This window comes from Tachypleus tridentatus, chromosome 6, assembly GCF_004210375.1.
Source record: "Tachypleus tridentatus isolate NWPU-2018 chromosome 6, ASM421037v1, whole genome shotgun sequence".
In the NCBI taxonomy this organism is placed as follows: Eukaryota; Metazoa; Arthropoda; class Merostomata; order Xiphosura; family Limulidae; genus Tachypleus; species Tachypleus tridentatus.
In genome coordinates, this window is record NC_134830.1 from 98457311 (window position 1) to 98483215 (window position 25905).

The following is a 25905-nucleotide window of genomic DNA, read 5'->3' on the forward strand; positions in this document are numbered from 1 at the left end:
CAGATCAAGTTTTCATATTCTAACAAAAGCTTGACAGAATTTATTGATCAAGAATACGTCTTTAGCTACAGGCTACTATAATAATTCAAAATAGAAGCAAAAAACAGTAAGTAATGTTTACTTTTAATTTTATTCCTAAAATTGTGTTTCGAAGCGTACTGGATGTAGTTGGACTTGAAAGAAACACAGGTCAAAACGGTAACATTTAACCTTCATGCCTCATATTATTTATTTTGTTAAAAGAGGAACGCATGTAGGTTAAATGTTACCGTTTTGACCTGTGTTTCTTTTAAGTCCAACTACATCCAGTACGCTTCGAAACACAATTTTAGGAATAAAATCGTCAAACTTCGTAGATTTTTGTAATAAATACATCTTGATGAATTACAACCTATCTATGATTAGGAAACAGATACGAGTTTTTGCATTTATATGACTACACGTCTAATACGTGAAGTTGACAATGGAATGTGAACTTATGTGCCTACGTGCCTGACCTCGCTTTGGAAATAATCCAAAATGAAGTTTTTGAGTCCATTTGTGGTGTCTTGGTTTCAAATATCATTTTTCGCTTTGCGGGAACATTTTAAGCTCAAATGGATCTGAGTTTCACAGCAAGACTGAACTTTGTGATGTATTAATGCTGATGACTTAAGAAACTCGCTTGTGTGAAAACTGTGAACAGAAACGAAGAAATCGGTTTTCAGAGGTTCCTTCATTTTAAATTAGCTTGATGAAAAACGTAAAGAATAATTCCTTCACACCTGGGTGACAATCTTGTTATATTAATTAAAAACTTCTTATGTGCGTCACAGTCAGAAATATCCTCGAACAATGAATTTAAATATTTGATACTCATCCAAGTCGTCTGTTACCTTGAATATGAATAAGCCACTCTTTAATTTCCTAAATATATATAAATTTGGCAAAGATTTGTATACTTTCTCTTCATTCGTAAACGCATCTTCAAAGACTTTCATTTGTCACTTTCTTAATTCGTACCGTATTAACTAGTGCCACTATTATAAGCAAAACATGCATTTTACTTCAGCTTAAATCTTTTATCATTTTGATGTATTTCTTTTTTATTATTTGATGTGCGTCTTCAATCGTCTTATTTTGGTTTGTTCAACTGAAGTTTAGTGAAAAAATCTTCATCTAATAAAATGTGTCAACAACGTGACCACAATTACAAATTTCGTCAAGAAAACCATAAGATGTTCCGTGATGAGAGAGGAAAATAGTTCAAAATTTTAGGACAAAGATATTTTAATAATATAAATAAAAAATACATTAAACGGAAAATAAAATTTTATGTGTGTTCTAGCGGAGTGGAAATCGTTATATTTTACCCTTTCTCCACAGCTTACAGCTGTATTATTCTGTTCAAAGTTACGTTAAGGAAAATGTGTTTAATCTTGAAAGAAAATTTAAGAAAAGTTGTCTTTGGAAAAGTCGAAACGATATGTTACCATTTTTCTGATAGATACAGGTAATAAACGTAGTTTTATGTTACAATATATCATATATTTTCCATGAAGAATCTGAGAAGCCAAGTATCAGCTGGACAACGTTTAGAAGTTATTTCAGTGTTTGACCTCTAGGTGGACTAGATATCTGACATATACACGAAATTTCGGGCATGTTTCTATAAATGAGGGCTGTGTCAACGATTAAACAAATGCTGTGTTGAAAACCATTATATATATATTATATATATAGTCTTTACTTAAGTCTGAGCAGTTTAATTCCTTCGTCAGTAACATAGTAACACCATGAAGTACCCCAATTTTGGATGCATTTGGCTATATGTGTACTATACATTACATTTATTGTAGAATGTTTTCTTTAGTACGAGCTTACCATAAATCTTCATAAATTCGTTTATTATTGTCATGATTCAAATTAAATTTTTTACATGAATTAGTCCAATGTAGATTAGCGATAAGTCTGAGGTATTATGACCCAAAAAGTCATGTTTCGATACCATTAGTGGGCAAAGCACAGATAGCCTATTATGTAACCTTGTATTTAATAACAAGCAAACAGTCGTCAGCTTTAATGAAAATGAGTTGAACTCTTTACAAGCGAAAGTGTGGTTTGTTTGACGTACCTAATAGGCAGAAATCGAATCCGAACTTTTTTTAGTGTAATAAACCTTCAACTTGCCACTTAGCTACTAGAACAGTGATTTCCTTTTATTTTTCACAAACGGCATTTTAATCCACTTATTGTGATTTGCTCGACACCCCTGCTGCCAAATTAATTTTTGTAGAGTTTTTTTATATTATTAATTATTCTTGGTTTGATAAAACTTCAGCGATACCCTTGATAACTTGCTGGAGCGCACTAGTGTATCGCGACTCACCTTTTTGGAAACCAGTGCACTAGTGGCACGAAAGTATTTTAATTTGACACTAAATGAACAGAGATGTGTGACACAGAAGATAAAACATGATATTAACGGTAATTTTCTGTTATTATCACCCAGTTGTTGGAAGTATGTTATAGACACTTTACCCAGTTGTTGGAAGTATGTTAGTGACACTTTACCCAGTTGTTGGAAGTATGTTAGTGACACTTTACCCAGTTGTTGGAAGTATGTTATAGACACTTTACCCAGTTGTTGGAAGCATGTTAGTGGCATTTTACCCAGTTGTTGGAAGTATGTTAGTGACACTTTACCCAGTTGTTGGAAGTATGTTAGGGACACTTTACTCAGTTGTTGAAAGTATGTTGCAGATACTTAAAATGTTGAACTATCTTACTTAGGTAAAAAGAAAGTTATATTTTGTTTTTTACCAGATCCTCAGGAATTGGTGGTTAGGTTATAATGCAGTAGCTTGCTTCGAAATAGTCCCTGACTTTATCAAACACTAAATATCTTTCATTCATAAAACATAGTGACTTACAGATGTGTTACAACACATTCAACACTTAAATGTAATTGAGAATAATTTTAATATAAGATGGAAATAATTAATAAATTAATTCAAAATGTGAAGTTTCACTCATATCAGACAGATCAAAAAAAAGTTTAGTTTAATCAAAACATAAAATCGAATAACTTGACCATTTTCTTAATAAATATTAAATGTTTATATATACCTATATACACTGCTGGCCAAAATCTTAAGGCCAATGAACATAAGGAAAAAATATGCATTTTGCGTTGTTAGACTCAACCACTTATTTGAGTAGAGCTTCGAAAGTTAAAAATAAGAAAAGGGAAAATAAAAATAAAAAACGTTTTTAGCATTTAATAGGGAAAATGTGAACACTATGAAATTAGTCTAAATACTAGCTGGTCAAAAGTTTAAGACTATACCGTAAAGAAGTCATAAACAGGGTAGGAAATGCCCAACAAAAGGTCTCAGTAGTGAGTTGCACGGCCAACATTGCGAATAACTCCAAACATTCGCTTTGGCATGGTCGTTATAAGCGTTTGCAAAAGGCTGGCTGAAATGTTATTCCAAGAGGTGAAGATGGCTTCACAAAGATCATGCATTGTTTGGAATTGACGTCCATTTCTATTGCCATTCACCCCCAAAACATTTTCAATGGGTTCAGTTTGGGCGAACACGCTGGATGGTCCAAAAGAATCACGTTATTCGCATTAAAAAGTTCTTTGTCCTGCGGGCATTGTGGATTGCAGCGTTGTCATTTCCACAAAAGCGAGGGCCTTCAGTTAATAAGGATGCTCTTTCCAACATGCCAATGTAGCCAGCTGCTGTTTGGCGCCCTTGTATAACCTGAAGCTCCATTGTTCCATGGAAGGAGAAAGCACCCCAGATCATGATGGAACCTCCTCCACTGTGTCGTGTAGAAAATGTCTCCGGTGGGATATCCTTATCATGCCAGTAACGTTAGAAGCCACCTGGACCATCCTGGTTAAATTTTTTCTCATCAGAGAACAAAACATTCGTCCACTTTTCTACGTTCCATGTTTGGTGCTTCTCAACAAAGTTTAACCTAGCTGTTTCTTGGTGTGGAAGGAGGCGTGGCCTTTGAAAACGTTTACGGTTTTTAAAGCCTTTCTCTCGTAGATGCCGTCTTATTGTTTTTGAGCTGCATTTTGCGTCCGTAAAGGCCTTAATCTGGTTCGACGATCGACTGGTGTCTTGCTGAACAACCCATCGAATCCTCCTGCTCAACGCGGGCGAAATTCTCTTGGGCCGACCACTTGAAATTCTCGTTCCGTATCCCTCAAGGTCTCTTAAGAAATTTGCAACAGCAGTTTTATTACGCCCAGTCTCACCAGCGATGGCACGTTGAGAGAGACCTTGCTTTGGCAAATCGACAATGCTGCTACGTTCAAACTCTGTCAACTTTTTAGCCTTTGCCATGTTTTTATCCAATGTAGCACAAGAAATGTCAGTGGGAGATGTTTACAACGCTAATGCTTGAACCCAAATGACTAAATTTTGTTACGTGTTTACCGATTAACGCTTCGTTTCAGTATGGTCTTAAACTTTTGACCAGCTAGTACTAGGCTAATTTCATAGTGTCCACATTTTCCCTATTAAATGCTAAAAAAGTTTTTTATTTTTATTTTCCCTTTCCTTATTTTCATCTTTCGAAGCTCTATTCAAATAAGTGGTTGAGTCTAACAACGCAAAATGCATATTTTTTCTTTATGTTCATTGGCCTTAATATTTTGGCCAGCAGTGTATAAAAAGACATTTTGACACCGTTAGGTTAAATTTGTTTTAATTACAGATCATGAGTGAATGTACATTTATGATTTCTTATTTTGATGAAGACAAACTTCATATTCAACAACCAAAACTATATACAAACAAATGGCCTAAGCATGGGCAACCCAGTATCACCATTTCTAGCTAATATTTTTATGACACAAGTTAAAACACAAGCAATTAACACAGCATTACATCCACCACTATACTGGTACAGATATGTAGATGACGCGATTGCGGGATTCAAATCTACAGAACACATACTTAATTTTTTCAATCACATTAACGCTATACATCTCAACATCAACGTCACATGTGAACAAGAAGAAAGCAATCAAATATCATTTCTTAACCTCAAAATTACAAGAACCGATACGTAATTTAAAACAGAAATCCACCAAAAAATCATCCATACTGGACTATACATTACTTGGGTCTCAACACATGAAACAAAACAAAAACTCAACATGCTAAGGAGCCAAATAAACACAGCCATAAAACTATGCTCACCAGATAACATTAACGATGAATTACACAAAATAAAACAATACTTCATCAACATTAATAAGTTTCCTCCGCAAACCGTAGAAAACATTATACGCACACACCTAGACAAAAAGCAAAATCAACTAACAAAAGTAAATATATCCCACGATTTAAAAAATATCACGAAACCATATACTACTGCATACCATATATTCTCGTCATCAGCAGAAAAATGACCAACATCTGGCAGAAACTAGTAACAAAATATGACATTCCAGTTAATACCAAATTTATTCAAAAACCAGGCACAAAACTGAGGTCTATACTATGTAAAAACTACACTGACAAACACCACACCAACATTATTCATAAAATACAATGTGATAACTGCCACGACTTCTATATTGGAGAAACAAGTAGAAAAATGGAAACCAGATTCAAAGAACATAGAAAGTCACCTTCACACGTTTTCGAACACTGCAAGTCAAATAAACACAACAAAAACATAGAAAACATTCAAATCCTAAATAAAGAAACAAACATAAACAAACGCAAATTTAAAGAAGCCTTACTTATACACCAACTCAAACCCAAAATAAATCAATACAAAGAAACACCTTTATACCTGTATTTAAAATAATATAATAAATAAGAATAATAAAATAAATAATATAAAATTATATATTCAAACATCTAAGCACGCTCTCTACATTCCGACACTCAGTTACACAACCCCTTTTAAACATGTGGTCAGCTTCCAGTTACCTTTTTCTTTCTTTGTGGTCTCCGGATTTACAACGCTAAAATCAGGTGTTTGATTCCCCTCGGTGGGCTGAGCAGATAGCCCTTTGTGGCTTTGCTATAAGAAAAACACACACACCTTCTTTGTGAACCTGATGATGACCGAAGAAGGTCGAAATGTTGTTCGCTCCTTTACGTAAAATATTTTCTCATTCTAAACGAGCCGTTTTTACATATATATTTTTCTCTATAAGTGAGTTTTCTCGACATCATTGGGTTTATGAATGTATTCTTTACCAGGACTAACTGAGATGTAGTTTATACTTGTCAGAAAAATGATGATAATGAGAGATAAAGCATCGGAAATTAAATAATTTTTATCTTTGAAGTAAACGAAAATTTAATCAGGACCATAAATAAAATACTACCAGAAACGAGAGTGATGCCCTGGTTTACTTTTGTATCGAATTCAAATACAAAATTGAGTAATTTTTCTATTTCATATATTTTTGTTTTTCTTATGTCTATTAAAAATATATCAGGGCTGAGCACTTCAAATGGGTCAGATGAATACAAAGTTTGGTCTTTTGACATAAACTGCTGTCATGGGCACATTTAATACAATAATGTATTAGGTTACTTAGCAGTTTCTGATTGACAGAATGAGAGTTTAGTTACAAGCTATTCGTTAGCAATTATGCAATATAAGATTTTAAAGAAAAGTAAAAATAAGAGTAACAAAAGTACCTTCCTAAATGTGAATGAAATGAAGGTGACAATATGATATGAAAGAATCTATTTAATGACTCTTTCATTGTCGTTCTCTGCTGCTTAATCAAACATGCTTCTTGTTCAATGGAGGTGACTAACCTTTATCAAGTAAGATTTTGATCCCTGTCTGGTTTCCTCCATTAAAAGAAACTTAAAACAATAGAGTATCATGCGAAAACTTTTGTATATACATTTTAATTGCACTCAGTATGTTGAATGAATTCTTTTACGAAACTATTATTAGAAATGAAAATGTGCAATATATCCCATTTTAGCGTACATGCTAAGACATTACTGTGGATGTGTAGTCTAACAGCAAACTAAAATTTTGTTAATAATGGCTCCAGTGATTTAAGACTGTTCAATGAAATAAAAAATATTTTGATTGTATACATCTTATAGGGTATTTTTGTTCCCTAAAGTAAAATGTTGAGAACATGTAAGGCTCCGTGAATAATTTTATATTATTGGCATTGTAGTTGCCATATTTCTTCATTAAACCACAGAGAGTGGTTTATACGTTTTAAAGTATTTTCGTATTATTCAGAGCATATTATATGTGTGTAATAAGTACTTTCGTGTTATTTAGAGAGTGATTTATGTGTGATGTATGTTATTCAGAGTATTTTACAGGTGTGTTATGTTATTCAGCAAGTTTTTGTATGCATGTAACAAGCACGTTTTTGTTATTCGTAACCATTTCTTCGAATTAACTTGTGATAACGACAAACCATAGAAAAATTTTTTTCATACAATATGCAGTTTTCGTAAAAGTAAATTTTGCAACGAAAGGGAGATTTTTAAATCACAAGATAAACCTTGTTTGAAGGGGTATTTTTATGACATTTTTCATATTAATTATTTTAAATGCGTAAAATATTTAATACAAACTTTTGAATCAAATTATTATGGTTTTAATGACGTCTACTTTTACTTATCGGTGTTTATTGTACCTTGAAGAAAATTCGTGAAGAATTTAGAAAGCAATATCTAAAGGATAAAAAACTACACAGACGAAGCTTGCCATTAAAATATTGAAAATGGAATAAAGGGTGCGGTATTCAGTACAACTTCAAATATAATAACAATACGTATTTTAATTCATATGGCCAGGTGGTTAAGGTACTCGACTCGAAATCCGAGGGTCGCGGGTTCGAATTCCTGTCATAACAAACATGCTCGCCCTTTCAGTCGTGGGGGTGTTATAATGTGACAGTCAATCCCATTATTCGTTGGTAAAAGAGTTGTTTTTTTTTTCAAATTTTGCGCAAAGCTACTCAAGGGCTATCTGCGCTAGCCGTCCCTAATTTAGCAGTGCAAGTCTAGAGAGAAGGTAACTAGTCATCACCACCCACAGCCAATTCTTGGGTTACTCTTTTACTAACGAATAGTGGGATTGACCGTCACATTATGACGCCCACACGGCTGAAAGGGGCGAGCATATTTGGTGCGATGGGGATTCGAACCCGCAACCCTCAAATTACGAGTCGAACCCACCTGGCCATGCCGGGTCTTGGTATAAGAGTAGCCAAAGAGTTGGCGGTGGACGATGATGACTAGTTGCTTTCCCTCTAGCTTTATACTGCTAAATTATGGACGGTTAGTGCAGATAGCCCTCGTGTAGTTTTGCGCAAAATTCAAAACAAACAAACTGTAAAGGAAAAAATAATAATTAATGATACAGTGATATAATATCACATAATTTACTTTCCTTCTATTCCACTCTTAACATTATTCCTTTGATTCTTTATACATCACTGTAAATTTGTATGTTTTCTATCTTTTATATGAATATTCTAGAGTAATAAAATTCGTGAAAACTTTCCAGGAGGCCACTAGAAAGGATTATAAACATAATCATTTAGTTTATGCGTATAAATAAAGAAGTAAAATATCGCGGAAAAGAAATAAAACAATTTTAAAGACTGTTTAATTAAAGTAACTCTTCTCGTACGTCTTAAGTTTGAGCTCTGTGTAGTTCTTCGGTGTAAAATGTACACATATATTATTAAATATTTTCATAGCAAAAATTTATCATACATTTTATAAGTTGTTCATTTGGAAGTATGTTTTTGAAAGACCTAAGTGAGTATATATATATATATAAAACAACGTGTTAAAAATAATCTATATTCTATGTTTTGTTCTCCGCAGGAGCTTTTTTGTTGCCTTATTTTCTGAGTATCATTTTATGTGGAATACCACTATTTTTAATGGAAGTATCTATAGGCCAATATATGAGCACAGGCGGAATAGCTGTGTGGAACTTGGTACCTGTTCTAAAAGGTAAGGCAAATCGAAAGCTGATTTATTAAGTATCCATTATGAAAGGTGGGCTAAAAAAAAGAAGTGGTTTTGAAATCTTAGAGAAAAAAGACGTCAGCCAATTACCTATTGTATATGGTAAATCGGTAAGATTTAGTGCATATTGTGAAAGAAATAGAAGTGTAACTTGATACTTACTTTACAAGTGTTGTACATATTATAAAAGTTAAGACACTGAGATTATTCAAATCAGTAATTTTAAGAAAAAATGTAAAGGAAGTAGCTTCATGCCTGTTGTACAACGTAAAACAAGAGGAAAGTATATTAATACATATTGTACAACAGAGTGGACAACATTTTTATACTTACTGCACAACTTAAAGCAGAAGGGAAAACAACTTACTACCTATTGTACAACGAAAGATATAAGGGCTTCTATCGTGTAATGTGAGGTTATAAAAGAAATTGCTGAATACTTACTATATAATGTAAAGCGCAAATATAAACAGCTTGTTTCCTATTATGTAATATTAGTCAGTTGAGATGAAACTTTGGTATCCGATACACAAGACAAGTAGTGTCGAAAGACAGATTCGTTTTAGTTACGAAAGAAAATTCAGAAGAGTGAGCCGAATTTGTATTTATTATACTGATTATAGCAGGCGTACACTCGAGCTTTACTCATCATAATATACTAAAGAATTTACTTTTATTGTCACTGCATGTGTTATAATGATTTTATATTTAGTTTGTTTAATGAGAAATATGATGAACCTAAATATAACTAAATATAATATTATGCTTATAGATAACATTAAAATGAATCTATTCGTTTTTCAAAATTAATTTTATTTCTGAAGAACGTCATAAGTTGAATTCCAAGGAAATGAGAACACTTTTTTAAATTTCATTTGAATTACCAGCGTCTAAAGTGCATTGCATCCCTGTGACAATGGACACCACAGCAACAACATGCATTTCCTCTATTATGCTATCCACTTATTAACCAATTCCATCATTGAAGTTTAGATTTGTAAAACTCTTCCCACGACACACGCGTGACTGCGGGCGCCCTCACAAACAGATACGAGCAAGGAAAGTAACATGAAGTGATTTTGTTGTGTAAGAATGGTTAAACCTAGCTACTGATATGAAAACTGTAGTAGCTATCACATTCCGTTGCTTCAACGTGGAAATTACATATATTTTTAAGATCACTACTCTGCTGGTTTATGGTCCAGAAGTTAATGATTTACTAAAACCACACTACCATATTGACATCATAGTGATGTGTAGGAAATATTACATGTGAATTAGTTTCTCTCCAGATAATGCAGTTACAGGTGTTAACATCCAGTTTGTCTCTAAAACCCTCTAGTTACAGTGTGAAGTGTGGTTCATGATTCCATAAGTCTTGCAGTCTTTGTCAAGAAATCCAAAATCAATACAGTGAATTAAATCAGTCTTCTTCAGTACTAACATGGTGCAACTTGTATGCAAAACGATTTATCTAAGCGACACAGACGAACTAAGCGTAACCAAAAGAGAACTGGCTTCTGTATATATATTTGATTAAATGTCATCTATTTATTCCAAACATCTATTGTTTGTTTGGAATAGACAGCTTTCACTAGCTTAAGCTTTTCTCTAAAACACGAAAGCACAAGTTATTTGTAGTTCTTCGGAAACATAGGGTAAAAAACTAATTTTCTCACTGTCCAGAAATTAAGATTCAAGAAAAAGATTTTCTATTATCAATATGATTGAAAGACACAATACAAAATGCTAAAAATGCAATGAATGAAACACCTTTGGTTAAAACATCAACTTTCAATTTGTTATACGTCTTACATTATAATCAGCTTTCTCTGTATTGTAATTTTACAAGTAAAGCGTTCTCTATTTGATGATTAAATCTTAAGAACGAGTAATACTTGACTGTAGACTTTTCAATCTCGTAAGCAACTGCTAATTCCACTAAATAGCTAATCTGACCATATGATGTATTAACAAACTGACATATTATAAATGTATTGAGTGAAACACTATGGATAACTAATGTGGATATTAATAAACAAAGCATTGAAGCACTTAAATGGGAACTTAACTGAAAAGATAAGATATGGATCCAACTTTGTACGTACAGTAATAGGTAAGGTATTAAAAACATCATGAATCTTTATATTCTTATGAATCATGGTTTATCCTGGACGAGTTTTCGATTTGTTACATTATGTATTACGATTTAAAATAGCCTGAAATTTTAATTTTAATTTAGAAGTTAATTGAATGTCGATATGTGTCCAATTTCTGATATTTTCCAATAGGATTGATACAAAAATTTTCTTTCTTAACACAAATATATTTTAATATACAAACAATAATACAATTTATAATAAAGGTTATTACAAATAGTTATTACGAATAATGATTTATTTACAAACTTACAAACAATACTAAGTTTTTTATCTGGTCTGGGACTGAATATTTTATCGATGATTCACGATTAGTAAATTAATTCTGTGTTGATACACAGGTATAATTCACTTAACAGGAAGCTAGCTAGCTTCTTCACATGTGATTTTTTTTACTGCCGAAGTTATACAATATCTTCTTGGAAATACTAACGTCCGAACTTAAATTATTTGTAATATTCGAAATCTACAAATGTCTCTGGTCAAATATCTGTAGTTTCCCGACTGATAAGCGTTAATGAGTGCTATAGCTTCCGGCGTTTATAGTAAACCAACTGTAGCAAATCATCAGTATAAAATGGTCTCTTCGCTTTGTGTTAGTTACTGTTTATGCACTTGAGAGGTGAATTTATAGAAATTTCACCTGGTGACAATGCTGGCAATTACTAGTATTCCATATACACATTGTTGATTCTTAAACTCGAAAATCTTCTGCAAATGTAGGGAATAGGAGAGAATTTCGCCATACACATTTAATAATATATGCTACATGCATTTCTAAGTATATATATATATTAAATAGAAACAATAATAGATATTAAAATAAATACATAATAGCGAATCCCTCATAATATCCACTGAGAATCGCAAAACTGTTAAACCACGTGAATGATAAAACATAAGGCTGAGATAATTTTGTGCCTGTGTTGAGCTGCGACATTAAGAAGATTCTTATTGTTTTCTATTCATGATAGAAAATAAAATATTTAATTTTTAAATAGTCTACCAAGTCTTAAAGGTTTTGAGATTTTGTAGGATGCGACTAACCGTAAGCATTCAGATAAAATAAACATTAAAACATGCTTGTGCTTCTTTTAATGTTTCAAGTAAAGCCACAATTAGCTTATTGCTGTATCCGTCGTAGGAAATCAAATTCCTGATTTTAGCATTGTAAGTCCATAAACTTACCAATGTCCCAAAAGGAATGTATGCTTGAAACTCAGAATTACATAATTTTCATGTTATCAAGTTAGATATATGTGATATATTTTACGATGTGACCTAAATCATCCACAAATAATCTCTAATCGATGCAGCTACAATAAGACTATGACTTGATGAAACTTTGCAGAATGGACGGCAACTGCGTGTTGTGGAGACACAAGTGTAGAGGATGAAAGGCGGAAGACTTTCGAAACGTCATCCTCTACACTTGTGTCTCCACAACACGCAGTTGCCGTCCATTCTGCAAAGTTTCATCATGAATACTTTACCTAAGCAATCTATCAAAGAAAGATTATGCCTTGGTTAATTTAGTTTTTGTTTGCGTATTCACAACAAGTGATTAAGTATGCTCAATATGAACATTTTAAAATTTAGTACCTCCTTACAGTTCCAAATTCCTGTTCTATGAAAATCTGCTCCCCCCCAACATCTCAACGGTAAACACTAATTCTTATAATGCTAAAAATTAGGTTTCGATGCCATTGGCGACAACAGAACAGACAGTCTATTTAATCACATCTAACCAAAGTCAGAAACACAGAGGATGTATGAGACGTACCGCGTGGAATTAATAAAACTTCATAGTTTTTACAGTGTTGACTGTATGTGGTCACAAAAGGCCAAATGTTCTAACACAGTCTACGCTTAATTAACCTATTCATTTCGATTCTAAACTTTGAGGTTATGCTACACATGTATAAGTAATGTTTATGTTTTCATCTAGCCTTATTTAATTCTTTATAGACATACTTCTGTATAAGACGGAAAAAGTGTATAATGTCATTAAAATCATTTCTTGCGTTTTCTGTATTTTTTAGGATAAAATATCATATTTTAGGAATACATTGTGCTTTTATGGTAACATGTCTTATTTCTCGGATCCAATGGCTAAAACACACTGGTCGTATTTTTACGAGCTTTTGCACTTCCAAGCAGAGCTTTCCTTGATGATTTTATATCTAACCCCAAATTATAGTTGAATATATCATTACATTAAACTGTCAGTTACTTCTTTTGCTCCATATCTTTTAATACATAATGTTAAATTTATTTATTTTCGTCTTCATTAGGTATTGGTTTCGCTTCCATGACAATGATTGGATTATGTAATATCTACTACATTGTACTCATTGCGTACACGTTGTTTTATTTGATCAACTCCTTTCGAACTCAGTTACCATGGGAAAAGTGTGGAAGCAGCTGGAACTCACACAGGTGTTTTGAAGCAAAAAATAATACCGAAGCTGCGCTAACAGCCAGAAATCTGACCCGTAATGAAACCATTTCCCCTGTAATGGAATATTGGGAGTAAGTATAGTTTATGAAAAATTTGTGTTCCATATATAGTAAAAAAAACAACACTTGAAACGTGTTTATTAAGGTGATTATTTTATTTTTTCGTTCTTTGTAATCCTGAGCATGTAAGTTCGTTCTGCAAATATGTAAATACTGAAGGCTTTTATGGCTTACATCCTAAACAACAATTACAAAATACACTGAAAGTTAATAAGTAGTGACCATTTAATAACACATAATTGACATAGTATTTGCTCGTAAAGTTATTACAAAAATAATTTTCATACGTTTCATATTTCATATCAGTCTATTTGGGTTATAATGGCGACACGTAGACCAACTTTCGCTGGAAAGAAATATTAACAATTGTTAATTTTTTAGTTTATTCTTTCCATCAAATCTTGAACTCATACTTGTAAAACCAAAAATTAAAGTTAGTGTGTAAACTCGTCACGTTATGTAATTTATGTATCTTCATTTTTTTTCGTTTGTTAACTGTTTAAGATTCACACCTTCTGGCTTTTCAAATTTTGTTCACTTCATAAAGAAGTATATGAATGATTTCATTATATATCATTTACAAATGGATTTACTTCGTGCCTACTAGAAAATGTTGCCCAGTTTATTCAACAAAGATAAGGGTTCAAAAACTTATTTCATGCGTGATGCATAATCTTGTTAATATATTATCATTTCAGGAACCGTGTATTAGGCTTAACTGCAGGACTTCACGATATAGGCGAATTGAGGATGGAACTAGTCTTTCTGCTCTTGCTGGCCTGGGTTTTAGTCTATGTGGTAATCTGGAGAGGTTTACATCAAAGTGGAAAGGTAAAACTCACTCGTGTAACATTTAAATTTTAAAAAATCACCGAACGGTAAATAAATAAGTTAAAAGCGCCATTCCAGGCACGAAAGCATTGGTGATCACACACGAATATAATCTGCATTACTGCATTGTCAGTTCTATAGTCGATCCATTTGCTGGCACAAAACTTTGAATTTCAAAAATAATTAAGCAAAAAGAAACCTAATAGTCAATTAGCAGTGATAAGGTGTGGTACTTCAATATATATGCAGATTATTTAATAATATAATTTACAGTTGCTATTTAAGTCAAATGTGTAAAAGTGAATACTATGTATTAGTAACTGAAAGTAAGTATCAGATTCTGGCTTATAAAACAACACTTAGCTGAAGTTCACATGAAATTAAAAGTTTAATCTTCTAAAAAGATAAATGTAAATTTGAAACTACTGTATACGTAATGTTATCTTATAAGCAAGAACATTATAGGTAAATAGACATTTTTTTAAAATATTTAAACGTAATGGCAATGTGAAAGTAGAGTGTTTAAATACAGTCGTCATAAGTATAAATATTGAGAGCAAATAAACATTAAAATAATGAATTATTTTAAGTTGTTTGATAAAAAATCGTTAGTAAATCTGATTGTAGTTTGTATATTACTTTTGTTTGTTTTTGAATTTTGCACAAAGCTACTCGAGGGCTATCTGTGCTAGCCGTCCCTAATTTAGCAGTGTAAGTCTAGAGGGAAGGCAGCTAGTCATCACCACCCACCGCCAACTCTTGGGCTACTCTTTTACCAACGAATAGTGGGAGTGACCGTCATATTATTACGCCCCCACGGCTGAAAGGGCGAGCATGTTTGGCACGACGGGAATGCGAACCCGCGACCCTCAGATTACGAGAACACGCCTTAACGCGCTTGGCCATGCCGAGCCTGTATATTACTTACTTAAAGCAATAGTTTTCAAACTGTGTTCCGTGGAACCCCATGATTCCGCGAAAGGTCATCAGAATTTTCTTATAAATAAAACGGGTAATAACGATTTTTCTCAGTTATTGAGTGTTAACCAGTTAGTAACCAAATATATTTTAAAAGTCACGAGTCACTTAATATGTATTTTTCTCCGCAGAGTTTAAAATTTTACATTAACCATGTAGTTAATAGCATACTTACATTAGCATATTACCTTGGCTAGGCTTTAAGGGTCAGTTAAGTGTTGGGGTCAGAGAAGGAAAGGACGAAATAAGAGGATTCCATGCTTTCGTAAAATTTGGGGATCACTGGCTCAAATTATGGAAGCATGAGGATTATCTTATAACATGTGAAGACAAACAACATTATCAATTGATTGCACATAATTAGATTTGTTCTTTTGTTTTAAAAAAAAAATGTACTTTTAGATGATTTAATGCAAAACACCACTTTATTTTAAAACATTCAAAGAACATTGTAGTCATGTTGTTTTACCACTGAGAAACTTCAAAAAATATTACAACTTTCTAAAAATATTTTTTCTTGTCTAGATTATCTGGTTCACGGCTATTTTTCCCTATGTTCTAATGGTGGTATTGTTTGGTCGTGGAATATCGCTAGATGGTGCTTCTAAGGGATTACTTTATTACGTCAAGCCGGACTTTGAGAAACTTTGGAATCCTCAGGTAAATTAAAGGTAGCTAACAAAAGCACCTTCAAATGAAAAGATTTTATGTGAGTCTAAACATTCCATGATCTTACAATTTTTCTGAAAACATGAAAAATGATATCAAATGAAATTCCAGTCTTTTGCTTAGTTTTTCAAGAAAGATGGTTGAAACAACTAAATCATTGATTTTCAAATGATACAGTTCTGTATTCTCGACTTTGTTGGTTGATAAAAATGGAGTTTCGTAGAACTTTGAGCAGTAACAGTCATTTTGTTCAAAGACCTCAATTAAATATTTAAGTGTTGAAATGTTAAAGATTGCATTTCTCTAATGCTAGAAATATTGTAAAAATCGGCATTAGATGTACTCAAAACTATGATTCGACATTAATACAGATGCATTAACCAAAAATGTTTCTAGGTCTCATGTAAAGCCGAAACTTAACTCGATATTCGTTCCAAATAGCAGGGAAAACTCTGCTTATTACCCTTAGTTTGAAATGGAATTTCATATGGTAGCTTAGCTGGTTGATCGAGTTTCAAACCAGCCTCGTGTCAGTTTTTACTTGTTAAGAAAATTCTTATGTGTAAATTCGTGTTTATTTACTTTCTACTCTGTTTCAAAGTTTTATAAATTATATTATTATCAAGGGCGTAGATTTTTTACACCCGATGGGGGGATGATTTTTGCAACCACTTTTGTGGACTGTTTAATTTGCAAATTGGTAATTTCTCATTACGTGAGCCTGAAAGCTGTAAACATGCAGTCACAGAGTAATCTTGTTGCCACGATACTTCAAAGTTTCCATGTAGGTTTGTATAAGTGAGGTGTTGTGAACAGTTTTCAAAATGTTAATAGAATAAAGACAAATGTGTCACAAATTAACTACCACATGAATTTATTCCTGCACACTGCACAGTATAAATGATGGCCATTATACTTGACAAGGTTACTAATAACTTTCATTGCATGAATTACGTTTTCAAATATTAATAAAATTATTAATTACCCTTGATAAGTTTATATCTACTGAAAAGCTGTTCATGTTGTTTGATAAAAATAATTAAAATGTCTTTGCGAACTCTTGAAAATTACACATCAATACAATGTAGCATTCATACTTTTCATTGAAATAAGATTCATTTAGTCCTCTAGTTTACATGTTCCCAAACGTAGACCTCCTTTGTGATGATCTGTTTATGAATTCTTTCATAAGCTCTTCTATATTTATCTTGTCGACCTCATCTTTGTAAGTGTGACAAACCGCCACATGGTTGAGGCGGCACTGAGACAAAGTCGACCTAAACCATGTCTTCAACCTCCTTAATGCAGAAAAGCTGGATACTGGACATACACGCAAAATTTTCATGAAAAGAAACACTTCAATAAACATCTGCTGGCTAGTTTCATGCATTTTACAGTAAACATCCTTCGCACCTTTCAGAGATACTGCTTTTGTTGTTCCTTTGAACAATGGCAACTGAAACTCAAGCCGTTGTACAGAGATTTCTGGATAAAAGTTTATAACCGAGTTGTTAATTTTGCCAGATGTGATCATGTTCTCAAGTGCTAGATATTGCCTCAAGTCATTGTTGTCTGCATTGAATCTAGTGGTCAGATGTTCCATGACTGTGTCCACAAATTCAAAATATTGGCTTCTGTAGTAATCTCTAGCTGTTGCAGAATGGTGTGCTGAGCCATCACCTGTGATCCTTCTGAGGGGTCTGCGAATACGTGGTAGTTCAATAGGCACCAGGTCTACAAAAGTTACCTTTTTCTCAGCTTCATCAAATATCTTGTTGTAATTTTCCTCTGTTCGCAATACCCGCAATTGCTCAACTGTCATTGCAGATGCTTCAATCATGCCAGATACTCTTGCTGATTTTGCTTGGAATACTCGGTTTAGTTCCTCTAATGCAGCTAATGGGTGCTAAGCCATCAACAATCCTAAAACTGTCTTTCCTTTGTCAAATCTGTCCAGCAGACCTCGTGCTTTCACTGCTACATCTGATTTTTCATTTGCTAATTCAGACAAAGAATCAACAATGACACTGTAGTGATCATTAGCACATGTAATTGCAGATAGGCGGCACAACCAGCGTGTTGGACACAGTGGGCGGATGTATTTAACTGGACCATTGTGGCTATCTGACGATACAATATTTTCAAAGATTGTTTTGTATTTGCCTGATCTCTGAAGCAAGACGCCAAGTTCATGTACCCACTGGATAGAATCTTGAACACATTCACAAGCTTCAACTACATGTTGCATTATTAAATTAGCCTTGTGTGCTCAGCAGTAAAAAAACAAAGCTGACGGTTGCTTCTTTTTAATTTTTCCTGGCATCCACTATACGCACCACTCATGTTAGCGGCTTCATCATAAGTTTGTGCTCTTAATCCTGACAGTGGTAAATTGAGTCTAGTCAGTACATCAAGTATAGTCAAGGATATTGTTTCACCAGCTGTATTGGAAACACTGTACAAACCAAGAAATGTCTCATGGACGTCAAGGTTCTCATCTACATATCGTACACATATTGCTTGCTGTTTGGCACCTGTAACATCTTGAGTGCCATCAACCATTAATGCAAATATTTTACTTTGCTGCACTTCGTGTGTTATGTTCCTCAGCATTTGATGGCTGAACATCACCATTATTTCATTCTGAGCCTGGGGTGATGTGAATGTGGTTTTCTTTGACAAGTAGGCCGTCAACTCAGGATCTTTCTTTTCTAGGAGTTTCATTAACTGTAGGAAGTTCCCCTCCGTATCTGTATGTCCACGTAATGCTAAACCTTGACGCAGTAAGAAACGTAAACTTCTGAATATTTTGGCTAAACTTCTTTTGCATTCCTCCTGCTGCTTCTTTTTTCCATCATGTAGCTGGACAGTCACTGGAGTTTCATCAAGTGAACCTTCTGGAGATATAGCGAATCTGTGCTGAGAGGAGGATTGGTGTTCGTTGAATTTCTGTTTTGCCTTTTTTCAGTTGCAAAATCCGGTGGATATGAAGGTATACTCCACTGGCCTCTCCAATTTCAATGTAAAAAGGCCTCTATTTTCCGCCTTGGCACAATGAAAGCATATGACTTTTTGAGTCTGATTGTCGAAGTGCAGCCATGGGAACTCATCAAACCACTCACCCTGGAAGTTGATATTTTGAGATTTTGCTTTCTGTCGTGATATTAGTTGTGCGTCTGGATGATATGGCTTTCCACACTATATCTGTGAATTGTCAAATATTTAATTACTGCACAAACTTGTTTCACAACTATCAGGTGGTTCATGATGTGCAATAGTTGCACAAGCATTTTCTGACTCGTTCTCTGATGAACGTGGTATTTCCTCTGTATGGCAAGTTTCTATTCCTTTGCTTAAGGTTGTTGGATTATCTGCATCTGTATTGTCACTTGTAGTACTAGTAACTGGCTTGCAGAACTGTCTAATATCGGAAAGTTTCAGACGCTTGCTTGTCATAATTGGAATCTGTTTCCCAGATGACTCAACAGGCTAAAATACAGTCTTTATTGAAAAACTCTAACGTACAACGAACGAAGATAGAACAGAATGGAAGCAGGACTGAACTGTACAATGTATTTAAGTCGAACGCGCGAACCTCACAGTGATTTTCGAGCCGACTGACCGCCTAGGCATCGCTGGGACAATAATGTGTGCTAGTTACAACACAAGTAATTACAAATATCTCGAAAAATACTTAAACAATCAAAAATATATTATATTCCTGTTAAAGCTCATCAAAAGGCAAACACGTTGTGATATAATGTCTATAAACACGTCTATTAAATAAAAACACCTAAACAAAAACTAGCAATACAATTCGAGTAGAGGCTTCAGGCCGTTGAAATCACTCCTTTTGTGTTCTAATTATACAAGAATATATAATATTTTTACTATCTGTGATAAGAAAATATATTGTACTTTTACAATAAAGCACCAGCACTTTATTAAAGGGCGGTGATAATCTGAAGTTTCATGAATTAATGAGAGCCACAAACACAGGTCTAATGAGCCCTGTTGTAAAATCGAGGCTCACACTAAAGGGAGCGGAGAGGGATGATGTATGGCGCGTCTGGATCCGAGCGACCCGAACCTGTCGTTAACTGTATACTAAACGTACACTATGGTCAACGGCTTCGGCAGCTAAAGAGAGTAAGGGGTTCGACAATAAAACCGGCTAGACATGCATAAGAACAAATGGCGTATGAAAACCGCACAATATACACATAAGATTGATGCAGCTGCAAGCTACAAATGGCCTGCCAGATCTAGGTCACAGCAGTTTTCGCTTGGGAGTAATATTTTCGAATTTCATGCTCTCTTCAATCAGTTATGATGAAAATAAGACGTAGGTAGATTCTGTGATAATGCTTGCAAGCCTCAGGTATACTCAGGTCTACTGACTGATATGTACGAACTATCGCTTAGATCGAAAAGCTTATAATCACACGTATATATTAAAGATGTACATTTCGGCTACTGAAAAAGCCTACATCTAGGCCTAATTATGTAATTCGATTGGTAAGAACACGAGAATCACAAGAACAAACACACAATTTGTAGGCCTGTGATGCAATAAAGCAATTCACCAGACCAAACTGTAGAGGGGGATGATTGCATGCACCATACTCCCCACCTAAAATGAAAGGGGGATGTATCCCTCATCCCACCAGGATCTACGCCCCTGATATTATACGCACAGTATTCAAGTTTATTATCCAGTCACATAAGTCATTTTGCATGCATCAGTTTAGTGTATTATAAACTTAATCCATAACATTTGTTTAATAGGCAACATGTTTCTAAATTAAATACATATATCTTTACTTCAAAACAAGTACAATACAATATAAAGGTTGGTGTAGTGTTTAAATAATTTAAGATATTTCATAGAAGAAAATGAGTGTTTTATAACTACATGTTAAAAATATTATATTTATGCTTGTACGTTTTTATGATACCTAAAGTCTATGCCATGTTAAATCTTTATAATATCTAACATGAATCTCTACGCGTCTGTGCTAAAAAAACAAAACAACTCAGTTTATGAGGATGAGTCACTTGGTAGCTGAAAAGGATGCTTCAGAGTTGACACTCTGTTATGTTCTTTGTTTCAAATTTCTTTTTATACTTATTCGTTTATATTACCATTTTATTTTAGCTGCCTTATTGAACTAGGTTAACAGTTATGTTTCTGTTGAAGGTGTGGGTGAAAGCGGGAACTCAAGTTTTATTTTCGTATGGAATTGGCATTGGAGCTAACATAGCGCTTGGAAGTTATAACAAATATCATCATAATTTTCACAGGTAAGAAGCTTACCTCAATTCAGAACTAAAACTAAGTTTTACCTTACATTACAAAATATGTGAACATCTATTTTTTACTTTTCAAAATATTTTACAAAATAGGTGCTAAAATTAATAACTATTGCACCATGCATCTATATCTTTTTCTCGTTAAATATAAACAAGCGTTATTACGAGTATTAAATTATTTTCAAAAAAATTAAATCTTAAATTCTATTGTTAATCTTGTAAAATGATATTTTAGGATAAAAACAATAATAAAACATTAATTCTATGTCCACACTTATAGATCGTGTCAGAAAAATAGCAACACCTTTGTCAACAAGAAGATAAAAGGTTCAGACAGTTAATATGCTAAAATCATATCAACCAACAGAACACGTATAGGGAACACTTTTCTGTTCACTTCTTTGCAAAAATATAAAGTCAAACCGATGCCGAGTTTGTTTATAATGTCTGTTTTATGTTAAAATGGTGACCAAATGTTTAAAATTCCTTTTGAAATTTGGTCACCACATGATGCTTATTATTGCCATTTCGTAACGATAGAGAAAACAAATTTTGTCTGAAAATAAATTATGCTTCGCAGACTGCAAAAAGTTGTTTTTAGCCTTGAAAAGTCTATAGATAAATTTAAAAAAACCTAAGTGATTTATGTATGCTTAATCTGTAATGTATATTTGACCATTATAGACTATACACAATTTCTCTATTTATTTTTCTTATATATACTTAATACTATTTATGACTTAAAGATCTGTTAAGTAAATGGTTCATCTAAGAATTCGATATGTTGCCATGTAACTCTATGCACTTGAAATGTAGCCTATAACATAAATTTTCAAATGACAATGAAAAAATGTCATAATTGGAACGTGAAATAACTTACACAAAGCAAAAATTGATATATGTTTAAAAAATATCTCTTTTTGCTACAGACGACGTTTGTAAGAGGTAACTCGAATGTTTGTAAGTTTGAAAATAATCCTTCACTTTATTCTTCATTCCTGACGAAGATGTTTGAATCAAGCGCCAGAGGTTTTCAGAATCAGCTCGCTATTACAGTCTAACTGAACATGAGCAACACGGAACCATACTAGAGGATAAATCAATAATTCCGTTTTAAGTCCATTTCCTGGCCCATTGCTTTCAAACTTCCTTATTACTATAATTTTATCTTTCCGGCTATGTCTAGTAGAATACTTATGAAAGCGCAGTATAAATAACGAACAATGTTACGAGTTAGTATGTACACGCTGAATAAAAATTAACTTTAAATTTTATTCTTGTAGTATTGGTGTAAATATGTTATATTGCTGTACTTGAAAGCAACACGTTTAAAGTAAAATACAAAAACAGTTATTTTATTTCTAAGAACATAAAACTCTACATATCTGTTTTCCGGTATTTGTTTTCAACATTTTGAAATATATTTCAAAGTTTATAAATAAATATTTAAAATACACAAACAATGATGTTTTAAAAACATATTTTCCATATAGTCGAAGGTGCAAAAATATTAATATAAATATTAAAATATTGAAAAAAAACATGTTATAACTGATTTTCAATTCGTTCTTTTTCTGAAGACCCTGAATTGCATATCATGATGATAAAAATTCCTTGGCATTTTTAATTACCACTTATAACCTGAAGACTGATTTATGGTAAACTTCATGAGGGCAGAAATCCCTTGAAACTTTTAATTGTCTTTATAACTTTAAAACTAAATTTAGCTAAACTTCACAACGATAGAAACTCTTTGGCACGTTTATCTATCTCTGTAACCTGAAGAGTATCTTACACTAAACTTCACGATGACAAGAAATCCTTGAAACCTTTAATTGTCTTTTGTAACCCGTAAAATAAATCACACTAAACTTCATGATGATAATAACTGCTTGTTACTTTTAATTGTCTCTGTAATCTGAAGAATAAAGTATACCAAATTTCATGAGTACAAAAAACCCTTGAAGTTTTAGATATGTTGATACATAAAAAGATTCTGAATTGCACCTCATACATAACGTTACATAATATTGAGTATTTTGATTATCTTGGTAAACTGAGCATCGTGGACTGTCCTTCATTATTATAAAACCCCTTGATATGTTAAAACGTTTAAGACAGATAATCTTGAACTGTTGTGGTTTTCTTGCTGCTAGAAACATTTAGTCTTTTGATCATCCCTTTAAAGTGAAGGCTGAGTAACTCATGATTAAAAACAATGAGGTTTCAGGCTCCTTGCTGTCCTTGAAACTACTTCTTCCATCAGGCCCGCCATGGCCAAGCGTGTTAAGGCGTTCGACTTGTAATCCGCGGGTCGCGGGTTTGAATCCCGCTCGCACCAAACGTATTCGTCCTTTCAGCCGTGGGGGCGTTATAATGTGACGGTCAATCCCACTATTCGTTGGTAGAAGAGTAGCCCAAGAGTTGGCGATGGGTGGTGATGACTAGCTGCCATCCCTCTAAATTAGGGACGGCTAGCGTAGATAGCCCTCGAGTTGCTTTGCGCGAAATTCAAAACAAACAAACATCTTCCATCGTCCATTTTAATGGACACAATTATAAAATATTGCGTTTTTGCCGTTTCTATTAGAATAGACTTCTGCACAAGAACTGCAACGCCAATTTAAAATCACAAATCATGAAACTTTTTCATAGTCCTTTCACTGTCTCTGGGCTCTGTTACATGACCACCACGTTTAAACTAATTACAGATGCAAAAGTCCATTGGAGCTGTGTCAGAGGACTTAAAGGGTATTTGGTTGAATGGTGTTACTGCGAGTTCAGTTTCTTCAACCACTCGTTTTCAGGATCGGCAAACTTTACAGGTGTGTAGTTGAATGAAACTGTTCCGATTTCATTTTATTCAGCCATCTTTTTAATAAAAACGGTTATTGATTTCATGGTGTGAACTTTACTTTACGAACATTCTTTATGTTTAAATCCGAATTTGTTTTACTTTCATGGTCAATGTATCACAGTTTATTGTTTTCTCGGAGAGGAGGAATATATGTAATCCGTAAAATATTGGTATATGGATTAGGATCTCGTTTACTATAATAAATACACTACTGTATGAATTTCTACGCTTCCACAAAGAGAATCTGAGGTTCTCTTTTCCAAATATTGTGCCATTTAGCTCTGAATCATTTAACATTCTCTCTGTATGACGATCCCTTCCTCCAAGGGATCGTGAAATATTTCTGCATCTATAATTCTTCCCGTAAGAGAATTGCATACAGCTTAAGCCAAATACGTAAGTGCTAACACGTTTGCTGTGTGATATTAAACGGGTCACCTTTGGCGCTACTGCTCGCATCGGCATAATATCGCCAAAGAATTATCTTTGTAATTTTAAAATTGCTATGAACCTCTGTATATTAATATTTGTGATGCTAGGAAAATCTTGATGCTTTAACCACCTTCAAAAAAGAAAAATTCTTGAGCTACTCTTCTTTATGCTAAATATCGTATGTTTTAAAGGAATTTTGGTAATTTGGAGATCCTTAGCTATACTAATCTTTGTGATATTATAAACCCTTTGATATTTTCAAAGTATCTCCGCCATTTAAATATTATGAGTTGTATGTTATAGTACTAGAAAAATCTTTGATATTATTGAATTATAAATTGAAGTGCCCATTTTTTGTCCAGGTTAAGAATTTTTGAAACATGTGAGAGTGTGTGCTACAATAAATAACACTAAAATCATAACTTTCACGCAATTTATTTATAACATGACATATTATTACAGTATTCGTCAGCACTTACCGGAGGTTTTGTACAAGGTTTAAGAACTCACTATGTATGTACTTTAAACATCGTATACACTGTTCGATGGTCAGGATAACTTTGTAAGAAGAGATGGCGAAGCGAACAAAATAATGGCAGTAGAAGTACTTTTTTGTTACTCGCTTTCAACACCCATCTCTTAAGTATCCTTTCACAGTGTTTTAAGTGATCAAGTAAGCTGACTGTCAATGGCCACAGAAACATTTTATAAGTCGAAGTTGAAAGGTCACGGTTCAAAGTAGAAAATGGATATAATTCAAGAAATGGCTCTTCGTATAGGTAGCTGTTAGAGTAGAAACTTCAGCTGAGTTTGAGTACTATTGCAATAATGGCGGCCATTTTTCTTATTACATTCCTCCATACACAGTGCTATTGCACTGTCTAAGGTATATAATACTTATGTACCTTCTCACCACTCTGGGTGTATGTTGTTTTATAGGAAATTCAAGTTTTTTTTGTTGCTTTTGGTGTAAAGACGTGGCGCCATCTATGCATATCGTTAACTTGAAATTGCATTAGAAATAATAAATGTTAAATGGCAGTTATAACTGGGGTAGAGAGGGTTGTAAGCCACTCATTAACATGATTCTTTTTTCAAACTATCTTCTTTCAAACTTTCAAAATATCTAGAATTTATGCCACTGTTACTT

At 33.5% G+C, this 25905-nt stretch overlaps 1 protein-coding gene across 2 annotated transcripts in view; it reads left to right on the top strand.

The window, feature by feature from the left end:
• LOC143253149 (sodium- and chloride-dependent GABA transporter 1-like) overlaps positions 1–25905 on the top strand; it is a 33670-nt gene that overhangs the window by 1334 nt on the left and 6431 nt on the right. The window contains exons 2-6 of one of the 2 annotated variants that reach the window (XM_076506492.1): positions 8850–8981; positions 13450–13687; positions 14374–14506; positions 16010–16144; positions 21354–21457. In XM_076506492.1, the coding sequence (XP_076362607.1) occupies positions 8850–8981; positions 13450–13687; positions 14374–14506; positions 16010–16144; positions 21354–21457 (742 nt within the window). The remainder of the gene's footprint in view (positions 1–8849; positions 8982–13449; positions 13688–14373; positions 14507–16009; positions 16145–21353; positions 21458–25905) is intronic. The other variant, XM_076506494.1, reaches the window with a different exon arrangement.